Raw genomic sequence first — 20,198 nt, forward strand, 5'->3', positions numbered from 1 at the left:
CGTTTGGCCATCGACAAAGAGAGAGAGGGAGAAAGACAGACAGACAGACAGACAGACAGAGAGCGAGAGAGAGAGAGAGAGGTTTAGCTATAGGATTTTATTTGTGTGTGGCAGCGACGCGGAAAAAACTGTCAGTCTGCTTTCTTCTCTCTCCCCTTTCGTCTCTCTATCTCTGTTTATATCAAGTGTCTTATACAGACATCAAATCACATTCCGTAAATGCAATATTAAAATATTACATCGTTTATGTTTATTTTGCATTGCATAATTCCGACCTAGAATGTAAATATTTCATTGCTTTCAGCGATAATTACAATTCCAGTCAATTTATGAACCACAAAAATGTAGATAAAAAATCCATCTGAAATGTACGTGTGTGCACACCTCTGCTTTCATCGGCGTCGCCCCGGCTCCATATCCAACAATTAAAGGAAAAGCTTGTATTTAAATTTTCCCTCCTTAGGAGTTAGGTACAAATGAACTTGGTCAGCGAGATTTTGAGCAATATTCTTTAGTTTCTGATGATATCATGGTATTTATATCGATGGGAGAAGTGTTTAATGCTATTGTAATCGCATGATGCAAATCTGAATATATTTATAAACTTTAGATAGACGATCAAAACGCTTAAGGATCATAGACGAACGCACGTTTATACACACGTCATATAGATAACTATGACACGTATATACACTTCATGCAATCTAATCACTTGACGATATGCGAGTTCAAACATGTAAATATACACCACATACACACACACACACACACACACACACATATATATATATATATATATATATATATATATATATATATATATATATATATACATACATATATACGAGCAAACAGTTAATAAAACATGTTAAAAAAACACTTTGAAAAAGAGTTAAAAACACATTTAATCCGAAAAGGAAACACTAGATAAATGGATAGTTCTTAATCCGCGGAGTCTCGAAGAAATACTTTCCTTCTCATGGGAGGATAGGAATTAGCAAAATGCGGGATCGGATTTTGCATGCAAAAGTATTTGATGAAACAACAAGTAAGTCTAAGATCTTACTTGATAACAAAAAAGTGAAGTAGAGGGAATATGGTGAAGAAAAAGGTGATTACACGTGAATGGATAGTCTGGTGGAAGATAAAAAAATCCAGTGACGGTAAAATCCAAATATATAACTTCAAGAAAGTTAATTGTATTTCTATTTGCACAAGTAAAATTGGAAGATGGTCCAAAATGATCCAAAGGCAGAAATCCATGGAATAATTCACAAAAATGTGTACAAGGGGAAAAAGGAAAAAATTCCAATAATATTAATAAAAGAAAAATAAGATATGCTGCTTTTCACTCTACTTATATATAAGAAAGATCAGGGAAGAAGAAGAGGAGAGAAAAAATTAAATGGTGATAGAATTAAATATAAGATAGAAAAACAAATGTCAAATATATATATACGTTTTATATTTTAATAGACGGAATATAGACTTTGATTCCAAAGGGCAAAATTTATATTTAATGTATTAGTAAATGTATTAATACTTTTAAAAGAAAACAGTGACCATTGTATTGTATATATATATATATATAATAAGCTCAATAGGTAAAGGTATCCGAGAGCTATATTGATATAGAGTAAAATGATTCATAATTGTGAATTAAAATCAGTTTCCTTAGGAAAAAACAAACTCGAGCGTACGACCGTTTCGGAAACGATGTTTTTTTTTTTAATTGAAATAGACAATATGTATTGAACATGGAAAAGTAAAGGACTAGTTATACAAACTGGAAAAGAAAAGGACAAGATATTCTAGTAAAAAATATGATAAATTTATAACTTAAAATATTGCAGCATTAAGAGTTTTTTTAATTCAATTTATAACATTATGTAATCAATTCTTAATGCTGCAATATTTTAAGTTATAAATTTATTATATTTTTTACTAGACTATTTAGTTCTTTTCTTTTCCAATTTTAAAACAACTGGTCTTTTACTTTTCCACATTTAAGCTTAACCATATTACTTTTTATGCTCGAATGTTTGTATTGTAATCCTATCAAGAATTAAACATGAATTTTTATGTTCTTTAATTTTCAGCATTTTTTTTTTTTTTACTTTAATTGAAAGACGTTGAAACTTCGGATTTTATTCCTCGTTTCTTAACTATTGTAATTTCTTTAAAAATTTTAGTAGTGCTTTGAGAGCATCCTCAATTTTAATTGACGTTTTTAGTAGCACTCTGACGTCCTCCTAAATTTTATTTTTTGACGCATGGAAAAAAAACAATTCTCTTTAAAAGTACTTAGAAACTGAACATTATTTAATATCTTCTATTTATGATCCTAGAGGCCCTGTCGGTTGGGGCATTAGAATACGCCGACTGCCCCCCTTCAGAAGGTAAAAGTCCCTCAATGGGGGTCCTGGATATGACCTTAAACTATATCCAGTGGTGAGGCCCCAACTTGCGGGCTTTGGGGAGTGTGGAGCCACCCATTAATTACCATTGCTCCCAGGTCCACTCTGATCCGGAGTGGTAGTACCTGTTAGGGTCCCAACTATGGGTTAAATAGAAACCGACTTGAAAACAACAAAAATATTCTATTAAAAAAAAAACTCTTCAAAATCACTGGATTCGGCATTAAATAACCTGAAAAGGGTTGATATGCCGTAAAACAAAAACAACCAACCAACCAAATTATGATCCTAGACAACGCCGGGTAACCTTGATAATCTATAACATAAGGTCAGTTGTATGCTTGTGTGTCTGACTAAAATTAAAATAACGACAAAGCAAATACTTAGTCTTTGTATTTACTTGATCGGCGTAGCCCCGGATGAATAATATCTATGAATTTATAAAAAAAATTATTCAATTAAACTGGTGCCTATTTCGTCAGGGAAGATTTGCCAATCAGGTTATGTATTAACTAAAAGGAAGTAACTGATTTTTATCAAAGAATTAATTCCCTTATGTCGACTCATTTCTCGGGGAATCTATAAAAACGAATTGTTTGTGTGTATGTCAAAAGAGAACAATGGAGTTGATGGAGAAGAAAGAGGGATGGAAAAAGGGCGGGGAAATAGAGGAAGGGAGAAGGTAAAGAGACGAACAGAGAGATAGAAGTTTTAATAAAATATGCTACCCTTTTGCTCGGGGTAACACAGAGTAGTTATGCTGGTGTTGAATAAGACAAGAAGTATTCAAGTGAAAAGCCCAGAAAAGTCTCCACTCTTTCTTGATTTAATGGCACTATGCCTTATTGGATGGTATTTGCTACCGGAACAGAGCTATGAAGCGGGGAATAAAAAACTTACATTGCAGATTCGCATATAATCGTGTGTATCGGCTGTTTTCACTTGCGAGATATTTCATTTCGGTCTCCAGATAATGTCGGGTCATCGGGAGAGAAAATATTATTTTCCTCGTACAGGTCTCTCGCCTTCTTTTATCTGTCTGTTTTAATCGATCTCTTTCTCGCCATACGATTGCATGTATGTATGATAAATATTACTCGCTTCTCGCAGCAAGAGTAGAGCGCCTCAGTTGTGTATTAGAATATACTTTTCGCAAATAAGAATAATGCAATTTAAACAGCTATATACACTTTTACATGGCAAACACGTTAATACATTTTTCATCTTTTTTCTTTTCTTCTCTTTTTTTATTTTATTTGTCGCCGTTCTGGTTTTGCACCTTCTCAGCGTCGAAAGATGAATATTCACATCGCAGCAAAACGCCGGCAAAAATTCAAGAGTGCCGCTCAACAGCCCAGCGTGACGTCATACACAAAGTCAGCAAGAAGCTGGTAATCAATTTTCCCTCTCTTTTTCTTTTTTTCTTTTTTTGCAGATTTTGGACCGGACGTGTTTAAGCGTTCGCTCGGCTTTTTCCGAAACATGACGTCAACCGCCGGACTATGCCGAGCGTCGCCGATGATCAAATTCTTAACAATTGTATGAAACAGAAAAATGGAAGTTGTGAAAAACAAAAACAAAAAAAAAAAAACTACTGTAATTCTGTTTTAATATTCATATAATGTTTTATGGTAAACATGTTTTTATGCAGGGGGTGGGGGTACGATTGCTATTTTTTTTTTTGTATTTTTTGTTTTAATTTTTGATAGAAACGAAAGTTTTTTGGGGGTTTTTTACAAATTATGTATCTTTTTTTCAAGTTTTGTTGTTGTCGTTGTTGTTGTTGTTCAAAATGTTGTTTTTTTGCAAAGAAAATTGTAAGAGAAGGTTTCTTTTAAAAAAGATTCAATTGTTATTTATATTATTTGATTAATTGGAATTCTTTTGTTAGATGCGTAATTAGTATGATCTATCCATTTATTTCGTGGCGACTATTATCCTTATCTTCTTGTAGTTTCACGACGTTTCGGCCTTCATCAGATGGTTAACCGTGACGCGATAGGAATGCTGAATCTCCTAACTGTATCCTCAGCAATTACTGCCTTCCATAGTTGTTGTCGTCTCATCACGTTTTGACCAATTAAGTCTCTGACCAGGTTTGGGTAGAATTGAAACCGCTATCCTCAGATAATTCTCATCTGGAACCGTAGAGATTCAACGCCCTTATCAACTTCGGGGACTGTTTATATTTGGGGGGGGGCGAAGGGGCAGTCCTCTGCCCACCACACTAAATGTGAACAAAATTTAACAGAATTTAACAGCATGTAAACAAAATTTTTTGTGAAACTTTTTTCTGCTCGGTTAATGTCGGCGTGTTACTTACGGAAAAAAAACGGTTAATTAAACTTCAAAAACACCTGTTAAACATTATACAATTTCTAAAATTGAATACCCACCTCCAAAACACAAAGCACAACAAATATTACTATTTAATGAAGTGAAAACTATTTTTTCATTAAAAAAAATTAACCATTTTTTTCATTAAACATTACCATTTAATGAAGTGAAAACTAATTTTCTCGTCCTAAAATTAAACATTATCATTTAAATTTGTCATTAAACATTACTACTTAATGAAGTAAAAACTATTTTTCATTAAAAAATAAAATATTTTTTCATTAAACATTATCATTTAAATTTTTCATTAAATATTACCATTTAATGAAGTGAAAACTATTTTTTCATTAAAAAAATTAAACATTTTTTCATTAAACATTATCATTTAAATTCTTCATTTAACATTACTATTTAATGAAGTGAAACAATTTTTCATTAAAAAAATTTAACATTTTTCTCATTAAACATTACCATTTAAATTTTTCATTAATGAGGTGAAACCTATTTTTTTCATTAAAAAATTTAATGAGGTGAAACCTATTTTTTCATTAAAAAATTAAACATTTTTTCATTAAACATTATCACTAATCACAACAGATACAACCACATTAATTTGCGCAGGAGCCAAGATGGTAAGTATGAAGTTCAAATCAGAAAAACAGCCGGGAAAAGATACGTCGACAAAATCTGAATGGGAAATAAGGTTAGAAACACAAATAAACAAACATAAAAAAAAAGCCAAAATGATGAACAGGAAGAAAGCGACGCGGAGAAAATTGAAAATTAGAAAGCAGGGAGAGGCTAAACAAGAAACACGAAGATCTGAAACAAAAACTTGCAGCAAAACAAGGAAGATTAAGACGATATAGATACAAATCTGAACAATGCAAGCAAAACAGGACATTTGAAAACAATGACAGCCAATTCTACCAAAACGAGAACGGAGTAAAAAAAAACAAAAAAACGGAACGACTAAATCTAACAGAAACAAAACTCTATTGAAGCAAGATATGGGAAGAACGATAAGACTACAACAGAAATGCCGAATGACTGAAAGACAGGAAAGAAGAGTTACAACAAGTCGAAAAAGGAACAGTTAATGAAATCAGCAAAAAAAAAACGTAAAGAAAACCATAGGAAAAATGACAAACTGGAGAGCACCTGGATACGACGGGATACATGCATACTGGTTCAAAAAATTTACAACTCTACACGAAAGACTTGCTCAAAACATGAAAAGATGTATACAGGAAACAAACGTACCAGCTTGAATGACAAAAGGAAGAACTACGTTGATATTGTGGACACAGAGAAAGGAACTGCCCTCAGCAACTATAGGCCTATCGCGTGCTTAACCACTATGTGGAAAATACTGACAGCACAAATGAGGGAACAAATCTACTACTCCCTGAATAATCGTGGACTTCTCCCTGAGGAACAGAAAAGATGCCAAAAAGGAAAAAGAGGAACATATGATCTGCTATATACACACCAAAAGATAAAAAGGAGAAAGAATTTAGCCATGGCATGGATCGACTACAAAAAGGCATACGACCAGCCGACCACAGGGTGAATATCAAAAAAAAAAAAAAAAGGAGGAACGGAGCAAATACACAAAGCTAGCCAGAGAGCTGAAAGGGATATGGAAGATGAAGAAAATCAAAATAATACCTATAATAGTAGGAGCACTAGGAACAATCCCGAAAACTTTGAAGTAAGAATGGGAGAAATTGGAATCAAAGGAATGACTGGAAAAATACAAAGAACAACAATAATGAAAACAGCTGAAATATTAAGGAAAACCCTTGAATGTGGAAACCGACACACAGGAGCTACAAGCACAGGCCAGACAAACTGCTGCAAAATCAAAACATGAAACGCTATAAAGTATGAAAATGGTTAATTGGGGAGAAGAAAATTATGTTCTCAATTTCTTTACTAACTCAAGTGGTTGAGAAATAAAGAACTTTAATGGAACATTCGAATATCTATGCATCTCATGTAGAGTTCAAGTGTTAGCTCCAGGTAGTGGGGCCCTTGGTTTGTGAGAACTTATACTGAAATAAAATAAAACAAATGAAACGATGAGGAAAATGTATAACTCTAGCTGACGTATATATATATATATATATATATATATATATATATATATATATATATATATATATTATTCCTTGATTTGGAATTTAAAAAAAAAACAAAAAAAAACTAATAAATATGAGACTAGTAGTCCGAAATAAAATTTTAAAAAATCTAGCTGACGTCTATTTAAAAAAAGAGTAATAACTGTGCCAAGTTTCGTTGCTCTACTGCTGTGAGATATAGGTCCGGGGCATTTATTATTGAACGCTCCTCCTATTGCTTGTTTTTGTTTTCATAAATAAATGCTTGTACGGGTATTATTAGACTGGGCATATGGATAAAGACTAAATGTTATTTGGACTATTCGTTACTGTACAAGTCTGCTTACATGAATTAATGTTTTCATTGAATTGACTCCTGTTGGAAGCGTTTAAACGAAAAGGAGAGGTTGAAGAATTGGAGTCTTTTAAGAAGCAATTATCGGTCGACTCAATCCCAGTGTTGTGTCGTTGCGAATTTAGTAATCCCCCGCTATGTAAACGAAAGGTAGAACCGTTTTCCTGAAACGACTGCAAGGAGCGTTTACAGACAACAAGCCTCAAAATGGATGTACTTCTTACAATCTGCGCATGTCCGTAAAGGCTCACAGGAAGAAGCAGTTCCTGTTAGTTACATACCTTGATGCACTTTCTCGGCGTTGCCCAGGAGTGTTACTTTTATTTTACTTTGACTTTTTTTTTCGATTTATTACTTTTTTAAAATATGATTTTGAAAATTAAATAAAATTATTCCGATATTTTCTGAACATTAAATGATTAATTATACCAGATTGGTAACATGCAGACACAGAGGCCTAAAAACAAAATGGCTGCTAAGTTTGAGTTTTATGTCAAAACTGGAAAACGAAAAAAAGAATTCTTACTTTATGTAAAATATAAAGATAATTGTTTGTAAGAAAAAGTTGCTTTGCTAAAAAAGTTTTTTTTTTTTTCGTATTGAACGATAAAATCAATGTTTTGAACATTTCTATCCCAAACCATCAATTGACGGCAAATAACGGTTCAATGCATATGGTGAATTACAGATTTAACACTTCCAAGTATTGGTTATTAATCGATACTTGGTAAACCATTTAATTATTTCGAAATTGTCAGCTAGCTCTGTGAACAGTTTAAATATTATTTCTTCAGTTTTGAAGTTTACGTGTTGTGTTAGAGAGTGTGGGCACACGTATGGCTGCAGCTGCAGCAACAGCCAACGTATGCAAAGAACAAAGTCGTGTGCGAGGTGACGTCACGGTGAGGAAGAAAGAAAAAAAATTGTGTTACATACGTGGGCTGAGAGCGACAGGAAAAGACGCGTCCTATACATGATCGGACAAAGACAGTTTAAATACCTCTTAATTCCGTTCAAATTTCAATGAGCTCCGAGTACAAATGAATATTCACTTAAACAACTCACTGCTTTGAAATTGAACTTCACTCAACACATATTAATCTGAGACCCCGACGAAAATATAGGTCAACCCACAAGAATGTCTGAATAATGATTATCTTCATTTAAATGTGTTTACTTACAGAAATCTTTTTGCCCCCCCCCCCTCCCACACACTTTTCGTCTGTTTGCACTTTTCTCAATAACTATGCCTTGGAATTTTTTTTTTTAATTTTGCACAAACATTAAACATGATATGAATAAAAAAGTAACAGAACGGATTTTCCGGAAAAACTCCGGTTGTCCCACTAGCAGTGCCTTTCAGGTTAAAATGGCTAAAATTGACACTTTTGTGCTTTTTTTAAAAAAATTGATGTCATCGACTTTTATGAAACTTTCTAAGAAGTTGTAATTAACTGATTTCAATATAATTTTGTTTGCCTATACTTCGCGATACATCTTGGGTGTTTCCCAGGGGTTTCTTTTAGGGCTAATAAAAACTCTATTTTGGGGACGATTTTACCATATTTGTCCAAAATTTTCTGTGTATGTCTATTTAGCAGTTTTACATGGTGCTTAACTCAAATTTAAATATGTTAAGGCCTTGGGGACTTTTGGGGTTAAATGGGGGGGGGCAAATGATGGCCTTAGTCATTTCTTTTTTTTTTTTTGCATGGTGTAGAACTCAAATTTATATTTATTAAGGCCTAAAACTGCACTGTTGGTTTTTTTTTCATTTTCATCAGGATTTGACGTTCCCTGGGACATTTGGGGCTAAATTGTGAGGGAGGGGGAATGCTGAACTTAGTCATCTTTTATGCCTCGTTCACTGTGCACTCACGGGGGACCATGCGTCACTTGTTTATACATAAATATGATAAATGTTATGGCGACGTACACATTCACGAATAATGGACTGCTAACTATTATATAAACCACAAGGCTAATACTCTCGTGGGGGTGGGGAGATATCACGATTTAATGCGAGACTACAGACTGTCTAACTTAGATATGCATAACCTATTACACACTATATTGTATTCACTTGTTTCAATTTAATTAATAAAGCTATAGTCAACAGTATATAGTTTTCTATCATCAATATATTTTTCTATTTACATTTCTATGTACATATATATATATACATATATTCTATGTACATATATATGCATATATATATATACATACAAACGTATATATATGAATGTGTATATATGTATATACATATATTCTATCTACATATATATACAAACATATACATATGAATGTGTGTGTATATATATATATATATATATATATACATACACACACATTCATATATATATGTTCGTATATATATGTAGATATGTATATATATATATATATATAGTTAGTAATTTATAAAATATATATGGCGATTAAGCTACACTGAGTATTCTGCGTTTCATCCAACTATAGGATTCGTCAGGCTTATGCGCGAATTCTGTCGTTGCTTCTTGTTTTTTAAATGCATTTTCATCGCTTGAGTTATTACTGAGTCTACTTACGATCGAGTTAGGAATATGTTTTATAATTGATGGTGGGTGGTTGGACTTAGTGTTTACGTAAATTGGAGTAGCGTTATCTTTTAAGTATGGTTCATATGTAATTTAATAATATAGCTATGCTTGCTGGGTGTGGGGATGTTTTTTAGCGATGTTTCGAAATTAACTCTTTCCATATCTATTTTTAATGTGGTGAAATAAATTCTTTTGAAAGTGCTCGACTCTTTGGATGAAACGCAGAATATTCAGTGTAGCTTAATCGCCATATATATTTTATAAATTACTAACTAGCTCTACCTACGTATTGAGCACTTTTGAAGTAAATACTTAAAGTTTACGCATAAATCTATACTTTCGTATAGTAAATTTATGTGAATAAATGAAATAGTTATATATATATATATATATATATATATATATATATATATATATATATATATATATATATATATATAGACATGATGGAGCGAATAAGACGGTGGTCGGTCCAACAATTGTCTGTACTGGTCATTGCCCTGGTGTTCAGCACATCACAGCGGTCTTTGGCACGGACAATGACATAGTCAATGAGGTGCCTGATTTTACTTCGAGGATGCATCCATGATGTTTTGAATGCGTTTTTTTGTTGGAAAAGTGTGTTCGTGATGATCAGGTTATGTTCTGAGCACTTTGTCAGTAGAAGTGTACCATTTGAGTTAGTGTTCCCAACCACCTCTCTTCCAAGCGTTCCTCTGTAGTGCTGATGGTCTCGTCCCACTCTGGCATTGAAGTCTCCAAGTAGGATTATCTTGTCCCCCTTGGGGGCCCCGGATATAATGGTGTCATGGTCAGCATAAAAGGTCTCCTTTATTTCATCATATGCATCAAGCGTTGGAGCATACGCACTAATTACAGTGGCCATTTGGCTGCCCGCAAGCATCAGGCGCATGGTCATTAGGCGTTCGTTGATGCCCACAGGGGGCTCATTGAGGTGGCGGATGAGGCTGTTCTTTATAACAAAGCCCACGCCATGGATGCGTGGCTCTTCTGCAGGCCTTCCTTTCCAAAAGAAGGTGTACCCGCCTTTATCCTCCCTCAGCTGCCCGTCGTCAGCCAGTTGGGTTTCAGAGAGCGCAGCGATGTCAATCTGGAACCTCCTTAGCTCTCTTGAGATAATGGCAGTTCTTTTCTCGGGTCGATCACTTGTTTTGTTGTCCATGGGGGTCCTCACATTCCAGGTTCCAAAATATAGGCGTAGGTTTTCTTTCTTTTTCCGACCGCGTGGTGGTGATCCCTCTGGATGCGGTAGTCCAGACAGGGTTTTTTTTGAGGCAGGCTATTTTTAGGGGTACCTTTTCTAACCCCCCTCCCCTACTGGGGTGAGCAGAGTGGATCCTAAACAGGGCTGCTCAGTCATGGATGTAGCTGCCGAAAAACTCTTTCTGCCTCGGTCCGTGAGGTTAGCGACTGAATCTGGCACCCACCGCCTATGTGCCAGGTTGTAGCTAGGAGCTGCCAGACTACACTGTCCTTCTCCCGTCACCACTTCCTGGTCGCCACAAGACTTTTTCTATCCAGGAATTAAGGGACAGCTCTCTCTGCCTCAGTCCGGGAGCTTAATGGCTAAAACTGTCACAAGACTTTTCCATCCATGATGTAGAGTAGGATGTGTTCCCTTTCAGGAGGATGCCTGCGCGTGATGTCTTTTAACGTGGGGAGACTGATGCGCCTGCAGCCACCACACAGCCCCTTGGCAGAGGAGGGCCTGATTCCAATGGCATGGAGAACCACGAGGACTGGAGACCCTCCTCTGTTGCAGCCTTCATCCGTCTTCAGTACCGTTGTGTCATTATTGTCATCATCCGCCGCATCAGCCATTGAGGTCTTTTGGATCACTCTTTGTCTTGAACCTCCCCTTCAACCTTACCGTCATTGGTGACCCTACCAGGAGCCTAGGCTCCGGACGGCATCACTCTCAGGTTCATCGGAACACACAAGGTTCTCCACCACAACAAGGTGGCGATCCAGGGAGAACTGGGGTGGGGTGTGTCTGGTTGATAATCTGTCCTTTCTGTGCTTGCGTTTATCCTCAGCAGCTTGATTTAGGTTCCTGCTATAAAGCGCAGCACCTTCGTGGACAGCGCTCCTCCATGCCAACCTGCTCCCAGCCACGTCCTCCCATGTGTCAAGGTCCATGTGAAACCGCTTTAAATTTACTTTGATGTTGTCCTTATACCTCATCTTTTGACCACCCTGGACACGCTTTCCCTCAACAAGCTGAGAGTAGAAGATCTGTTTTGGGAGGCGGAGATCCGGCATTCGGACAACATGACCAGTCCATCTGAGCTAGTGTTGAGCAACAGTAGTGGTGATAGTAGGAATGTCAGCCTCACTCAGGACGCTGGTGTTGGTGCGTCGGTCCTTCCAACTGATTCTGAGGATTTTTTGGAGGCATCTTTGGTGGTACGTTTCCAGGGTTTTTACGTGCCTCCCGTATGTGGTCCAGGTCTCCGATCCATAGAGAAGAGTGGGCAGCAAGACAGCTTTGTATACCATGATTTTGGTCTTTGCCAGAAGGTCACGGTTCTCAAATACTCTCTTCCTTAGCCTTGAGAAAGCCCCACTGGCACAGCTGAGACGGTGTTGTATTTCATCATCTATGTTGGCTTTTGATGATAGGATGCTGCCTAGGTATGGGAAGTGGTCCACATTTTCCAGTCTAACGTTGTCGATGGAGATGTTTGGGGGTGAGACTGGAGTACTGTTTGGTGGTGACTGATGGAGGATTTGAGTTTTTTTATATTGATTGTTAGTCCTAGCTGTTTGTACGCCCTCGTGAAGGCAACCAGTGTACACTGTAGGTCCTCTTCTGAGAGGGCTACAAGAGCGTTATCGTCTGCATACTGTAGCTCCATAATGGATATGGTGTTCGTTCGACCTTTGGCCCTGAATCTGTTGATGCAAAGTGTCGCCCGTCAGTTCTGTACATAATCTGAACTCCATGGGGAAGATGTTTGTCCATGAGATGGAGGATAGCAGTAATGAAGATGGAGAACAGGGTTGGGGCAATGACACATCCCTGTTTCACTCCTGTGTCAACCCTGAAGGGCTCTGTTTCATCTCCACTGCTACTGAGGACTGTAGCTGACATATTGTCATGTAGCAGTCTCAGTACCCGAATGTACCTCTCTGGGCATCCAAACCTTGCAAGAACCAGCCAAAGGGCTTGACGGTTCACTGAGTCAAAGGCTTTAGTAAGGTCTATAAAAGCCATGTATAATGGTAAATTTTGCTCCCTGCACTTTTCTTGGAGTTGACGAGCAGTGAAGATCATGTCCATCGTGCCTCTATTTGGGCGAAAGCCACTTTGGGACTCGGGAAGGATGGTTTCTGCAAGGGGTGTAAGCCTGTTGGCCAAAACCCGAGCTAGGGCTAGAGGAGAGAAATGCCCCGGTAGTTCCCACAGTTTGCCTTGTCTCCCTTCTTAAAGATGGAGACAACTAGGGCATCTCTAAGTTGTGCAGGGATTTTCTCTTGTTTCCATATTTTGAGAAGCAGGGCATGGATGTGTCTGAGAAGATCAGGCCCGCCTTTCTTCAGGATTTCTGCTGGGATGCCGTCAGAACCAGCCGCCTTATTGTTTTTCATCTTCCTAATTGCATCCCGCACCTCTTCCAGACTGGGTGGTTCTCCCATGCTCTCAATTATGGGCTGTTGAGGGAGTTTTTCAAGGGCCTCCATCTCTGGAATGGTGTCCCTGTTCAGAAGATCCTCGTAGTGCTCTTTCCATCTATTTGTTATTTCTCCCTTTCCTTTCAGCAGCGTGAACCCGAGCCGAAGGGAGGTCAGAGAACGGTAGCTGGAGCCGTATACCACTTTTGTGGCTTCAAAGAATCCTCTGGTGTCCCCAGAGTCGGCAAACTGCTGGATCTCCTGAGCCTTCTTTATCCACCAGAGGTTCTTCAGCTTCCTGACTGTCGATTGGACAGCCGCTTTAGCCTTGGCATGGGCAGCTCTTTTAACCTTGCAGTTGATGTTATTCTGCCAGGTGATAAAAGTTTGCCTCTTGATGTCTATAAGCTGTTGGATTTCGGTATCGTTTTCATCGTACCAATCCTGATGTTTCCACTTTTTCTGTCCCAGGATGCTTATACTGGAGTCCATGATGGCAGAGGACAGCTTGTCCCAGTGCTCTTCAGCGTCATGCGGATACTGCTTGGGCAGGTCCGCGCTAACAGCCGCCTGGAGGTCTTGTTGGTAGGTGATATCGCCCAGTCGCTCGATGTTGAGCGTTGGTCGGCTCTATCTTTTCTGTATCCTTTGCTTCCACAAATATATATATATATATATATATATATATATATATATATATATATAAATTTCTAAATAAATATATATAGTGTAACCCGTATATAAAAAACCCGCATCTATTATATCTATAAAAGTGAACGTGTCTGTCTGTCTGTCTGTCTGTGTGTCTGTGTACATTTCCCTACGCAATAACTCTGTCAATTTTTAGTCTATAGACTCGAAATTTGAAATACCGGGTACTGAGATTTGGGAAAATCGATGTGACGGGTGCCAGCCAGAAATTTGGCTGTTAAGGGGTCAAATTTCAACGATTTGACCTTTAAGAACTCTACCAAACTCCTCCGACAATTTTGGGTCTAGACACTTGAAATTTTAGATATAGGTTCCTTGAACCTGGATCTAACTTAATAAAGTGATTTGAGCCCGAAAAAGTAAATTTTAAGGGGTCATAATAGGGGTCAAAGTTTTAAAAAATTAACCATTTTTTTTGTTTTTTTGCTTTTTTTGCACAGCATACACCTCCAAACACCCGAGCAACGCCGGGCACCCCTGCTAGTATATATATAAATTTCTAAATAAATGTATATAGTGTAACCCGTATATAAAAAAACCCGAATATAAGATAAACAGAGAGATTTTCTCTGGACCCAAATTAGAGCCGGTGTTAATGTACAGTGCAACGCGGATATAAGACCCCCTGGATATAGGTGTGCCCGGATATAAGAGAACCGTAGGGCCCTGAAAAGAAGTCTCATATCCGATGTGTGTGCGTGTGTGTGTGCAGTGTAATTTACTTACCATGAATATATGTTCGTAGTAATATTAATATCCGCTATGAATATACAATCCTTACAGCTATGTACCTAGAAAACGGACCTGTAAAACCTAACATAGTGATAGGGGACGAGAAAAAGAAAGAAGCAACCTTAGTAGAAGTTAGTTTCCCCAATCATGCTGGGTTAAACGGAGCTGAGAAGGTGAAGATAACTAAATAGCAACGTCTTATGTACGGCATAAAATGAAATTGGAATCTTTGGAAGATCTATTTGAAATGGAACATGTACATCAAATTCATTGCCAAGGTCGCTGGAAAAATGGTGGGATCTTTCTACCGCTCCAGTAGATATCTCGCTGCTGATGCAATTCTGTACCTAGATAAAAGCCAGGTGCGGCCACGATGGAGTATTGTCGCCACATCTGAGCAGGAGCTGATAAAAGCAGCTTTCCTGCCTTGACAGAGTGCAAAATAGACTTTGTAGCTTAGTGGGGGATGCCCTTTTCTCTTCCCTGCAACCTCTTTCCCACAGAAGAGACATTGCAAGCCTATCTCTGCTTTATCGTTATTTTCATGGCAAATGCTCAGCTGAGCATCAATCTATGCCCCCCCCGCCAAACTTTAACGAAAAACACTCGTCTAGCCAAAACCACTATCAATAATTTCCCACATTCTTTATCTGTGCCTAAACCTAAACGTAGATTCCATGAACAAAACTTCTTTCTTAGAACTGCACGCCTGTGAAACTCTATTCCGATTGCCTGCTTTCCAGCTGACTACAATCTGATTATCTTCAAGTCCAATGTAAACAAGTTCTTGATGAACCGTCCCCCTTAGTAATCCAATTGATAAAATTCCCACTACTTATGTTTACTATGCCGTAATCACATTGACTAATGTATACCCATTAGCCCTTATCTTCGAGTGGCATCTTGGGCTTGATAAGTGGTGATTCCTGTGTAAAAAAAAAACACAAAAAACAAAAACAACTGGACTCACGAAAAAGAATTTCAAAAACTACTTTGCAAATATACCCGGTGAACCAAGTACAATAGAGATTCAAACAATTACAGTTTACAGTTAAAGGAACGGTCAGAATTTCAAAAAGATCTTTGGGTTGGAATATAAAATAGAGCAGGTGAATTTGGCATTCAGGAGGATGTCCCCTTCCCTAACTTAAACAAGCTGATAAGGAAAAAAAAACTAAAATAACAGAGGCAGCTGTAATATCAAAAAGCATTTTTCTACTCATTCTGATTATATACCCTCATCGAAATTGTACGATGTTTTCATTATCTCCATCTCTGTCTCTATTCTTATATATAAAAGGCAATACGTCTGTCTGTCTGTCTCCATATTTTCAAATTCTTTGTTCTCCGAAACTAAAAGTCGCAGATTTGGATTTTTACGGGTTGTTCTTTAATGGGTCTTTAGTCGGTTGAAATAGTTTTTAAAGGGTCAAAAACGGGTCAAACTTGAACAAAATCGTTATACATTTTGTACATTCATCTTACTTTATTTTTAATCAGTTCATATGCGTGTTATGCTAGTACAATGGTAACGTCACCATCTTTGAATGCTTCAGCTTTGTTTTCGGTTTCGATTCTAGGTGATGGCACCCAAATACGTTTTTTTTTTTTTTACTTTTGAAATCACGACTCTATGATAATATATACGAAATCTGGACAAATTAAAATATCATATTTAAGCGTATTTTGTACCTACAAAGCCCCCTCTCGCTAGTGTATATATAATGAAAAGGCAAAATGTGTTTGTGTTTGTATGTCTGGCAAAAACTTTCGACACAGGCGACGGATTTTCACCAGATCGGTATCATTTTCAAGCTCGACCCTTCGGAGGACAAATATCGAAAAATTGGCTAAAAACATTAATTTGTCCACCCTCAACTGGGCACTTTTTTACAGGGAGGGGTAGCAAAAAATTGTCCCTTCATGACAATTTAGCCAAATACGCATGCGCAAAAAAGGTTATTTCCTGAAATAGTTTAACGTTTATAAAAACCAATCCAATTTCGTTCACGCGCTCATAGCTTAGTTGGTTAGGAAGCAGCGTCGTTTTCTTTAGATTGTACGTTCGAACTGAGATATAAGATTTTTTTTTTCGATTTTTAAAGTTTTAATATTGAAACGGGTATTTATGCCATTTGTTCGTTCTTTTTTTTTTCTATCACGTTCACTGTTTTTTTTGGTTTTTTTTTATTTTTGTTTTTCCGATTTTGTTGTGAAGTTATAACATCGTTTTAATTTTTTAATATAATATTTAAACAGGGTAATTACGTTCGCTTATTCTTTATTTTCCATTTTGTTTTGATTACCCCCCCCACACACACACACACACAGCTCCAAACACCCGGGCAACGCCAGGTACCCACGCTATGCCACTTTTCGTTCTTTTTTTCATCAGGTTCGCTGTTTTTTTGTGTTGTTTTTGTTTTTCCAATTTTTTAAACAAGTTTGAACATCGTTCGACTATTCTTTATTTTGCATCACGTTCGCTGTTTCTTTTTTTTTCCGATTTTTTAAAGAAGTTATAACATTTTGTTGGTTTCATTTTTTTTTTTTTCATAATATTTACACAGGGTTGTTTTGATCCCCCCCCCCCACATACACACACTTCCAAACACCCGGGCAATGCCTGTTATCCCCGTTAGTATTCTGTAAAAGTCACTTTTGTGTGTGTGAATTCCTTCCTTATAGTTTCCGAAACGGCTGAGCCTATCTTTTGCAAATTTCACACGAAGCCAATTTATATATCTGGCAGTGTTCTTAGATATGTTTTGTACATAAATTCATCCGATCAGTATCGAAAATCGAAAAAATCCGATCTTAAAAATAGTTTTTCTCTCTTATAGATTAAAAAAAGGAGAGTTTTTACCGGGAAATATTTTACATTACATACGGCCGGTGTAACGTAAAATATTCCTGTAAAAATTCTTCTTTTTATCTATAGAGAAGAAAGACTTTGTTTAAGATCATCAAGATGTGATATCGAAAACAAACACAGACGGAATTTAATTTATCATTATTTTTTTATTTATTTATTTATTTATTTTTTATTTATTTATTTATTTATTTTTTAATTTATTTTTTTTTTTAAATTTATTTATTTATTTATTTATTTATGTATTTATTTATTTATTTTTTATTTATTTTTTTTATTTTTATTTATTTATTTATTTATTTTTTTATTTATTTATTTTTTTTTTTTATTTATTTTTTTTTTATTTATGTTTTTTTATTTATTTATTTATTTTTTTTTTTTTTTTTTACAAATTAGTCCACAGGCAACTTATCCATCGTAATATATAATAATCAATAGAGGATTAATTCTATAATAATACATACGCAGTCTGCATGAATTAAAATATCATGTTTACGCGTATTGTACGACCGGGCAACGCCTGGCAGCCAGCTAGTGCTAATATAAGAAGTTTCAATTGATGTTCATTTTCATCTGTGCTTGTGTTTCAATTTTGTAATCGGTTTTTTTTTCTTCTTTTGTTTCAAGGTTTTCCACGTGTGAACCTGATCATACCGAAGTATGGAAAATAGTACCAAATATTGGTAAGTCTGTTTCGATATACCTTGGCTGTTCTTACCTTTAGTTGTCTCCCAACGGGGTCGGTTTTTAATCTTGAGAAAATTTAGTCCCCCCAAAGAAGCAATCTCTTTTAAGTTCTAACGAGTCACCTCTCATCAAAACCTAACCCTAACTCTAACCCTAAAGAGTCACCGCTCATCAAAGCCTAACCCTAACGAGTCACCACTCATCAAAGCCTAACCCTAACCCTAACGCTAACCCTAACCCTAACGAGTCACCGCTCATCAAAGCCTAACCCTAACCCTAACGAGTCACCGCTCATCAAAGCCTAACCCTAACCCTAACGCTAACCCTAACCCTAACCCTAACGAGTCACCGCTCATCAAAGCCTAACCCTAACCCTAACCCTAACGAGTCACCGCTCATCAAAGCCTAACCCTAACTCTAACCTTAACGCTAATCCTAACCCTAACGAGTCACCGCTCATCAAAGCCTAGGGGTCACTAGAGAGTAAAGGTTAATAGATTAGGACAAAAATATATTTGATTCGATCTAAAAGGATTCATCCGTCTCTAATCGAGAACAGATGAAGTTAAGCATAGCATCCGAAAACAATCGCTACAATTCATTTTTAGCCAAAACGACAAGTCGATTACAAGATATGAACGACTATCTACCCGCAATTCTAAAATTGGTACTCATGCAGTTAACAAATTGTCTCATTGTTTTGTATAAAATTTTCAAGTTAAATTCAATTGTAACTACATTTTTTTTATTATTGGAAACTGAAAGTATAAAAATGGTTTAAACCACCCCCATGTTAAGTTGGTTGGTTGTTTTTGTTTTACGGCATATCAACCCTTTTCAGGTTATTTAATGCCAAATCCAATGATTTTGAAGAAAATCTTTTTAATAGAGTATATTTAGGGGTTTTTTTTCAAGTCGGTTTCTATTTAACACGTAGTTAGGGTCCTTACAGGTACTGCCACCCCGGGTCAGAGTGGACCTGGGAGCAATGACAATTAAAGGGTGGCTCTACACTCCCCAAAGCCCGCAAGCGTGGGCCTCACTATCGGATATAGTTTAAGATCATATCCAAGACCCCCCATGTTAAGAATAGATTTCTAAATAATAACGTTATTACTTCAGTGCGGTCGGTGAACAAAACAGGTACCCTAATATTAATACACATCACTTATGTTACGTTCTGGTGTTATTATTAGAAGGATGAACGTTCTTTTGTTGTTCATGTTATAAGAAGAGTAAGAGTCTTAGTGAGAGATTAGAGTCTTAATGATGTTGTTGGAAGAGATGCTAGTTATTATATATATTCATTGTTGAGATGTTCATATTGTTGAGATGTTCATATTGTAAGAGATGGGATGGAGACATTAACAAGTATATATAAAGAGAGAGAGTACATATAAATGCACTTTCAGAGGCGATTCGATATCAAGATAGATAGACCGAGAGATTGGCATTTATGCCTTTGACAGTTCTGTATGAAACGGGAGTGTTTATATAACATAAATAGTTTGACATATATACTTTCTAACACATATTTTTAGATGATGATTTTATAAAATGGTTCTTATACATAAATGGACAATACCTTTTCTCGTTGTAATGATGAACACAGAAGACGGCAGTTATGAAAAAAAATGATGATCATTTATTTCTTCCATATGACTGGTCAATGGCTTTGCATCCAGGAATTCAAAGTTTCTTCTTTACATCTTCTTCTTCTTCTTCTTCTAAAACCCTCTCGCTTCCAGACGG

The 20,198-nt window shown here is 36.5% G+C and overlaps 1 protein-coding gene across 4 annotated transcripts in view; it reads left to right on the plus strand.

The window, feature by feature from the left end:
• Window positions 1-20,198, plus strand: part of LOC145260617 (sodium/potassium/calcium exchanger 4-like) — a 605,323-nt gene that overhangs the window by 533,743 nt on the left and 51,382 nt on the right. For all 4 annotated transcript variants that reach the window (XM_080118926.1, XM_080118928.1, XM_080118927.1 and 1 more), the window contains 2 exons: window positions 3,705-3,808; window positions 18,387-18,442. In XM_080118926.1, the coding sequence (XP_079975052.1) occupies window positions 3,705-3,808; window positions 18,387-18,442 (160 nt within the window). The remainder of the gene's footprint in view (window positions 1-3,704; window positions 3,809-18,386; window positions 18,443-20,198) is intronic.

Source organism: Euprymna scolopes, chromosome 36 (genome assembly GCF_053919585.1).
Source record: "Euprymna scolopes isolate OS-2025 chromosome 36, ASM5391958v1, whole genome shotgun sequence".
Classification (NCBI taxonomy): domain Eukaryota; kingdom Metazoa; phylum Mollusca; class Cephalopoda; order Sepiida; family Sepiolidae; genus Euprymna; species Euprymna scolopes.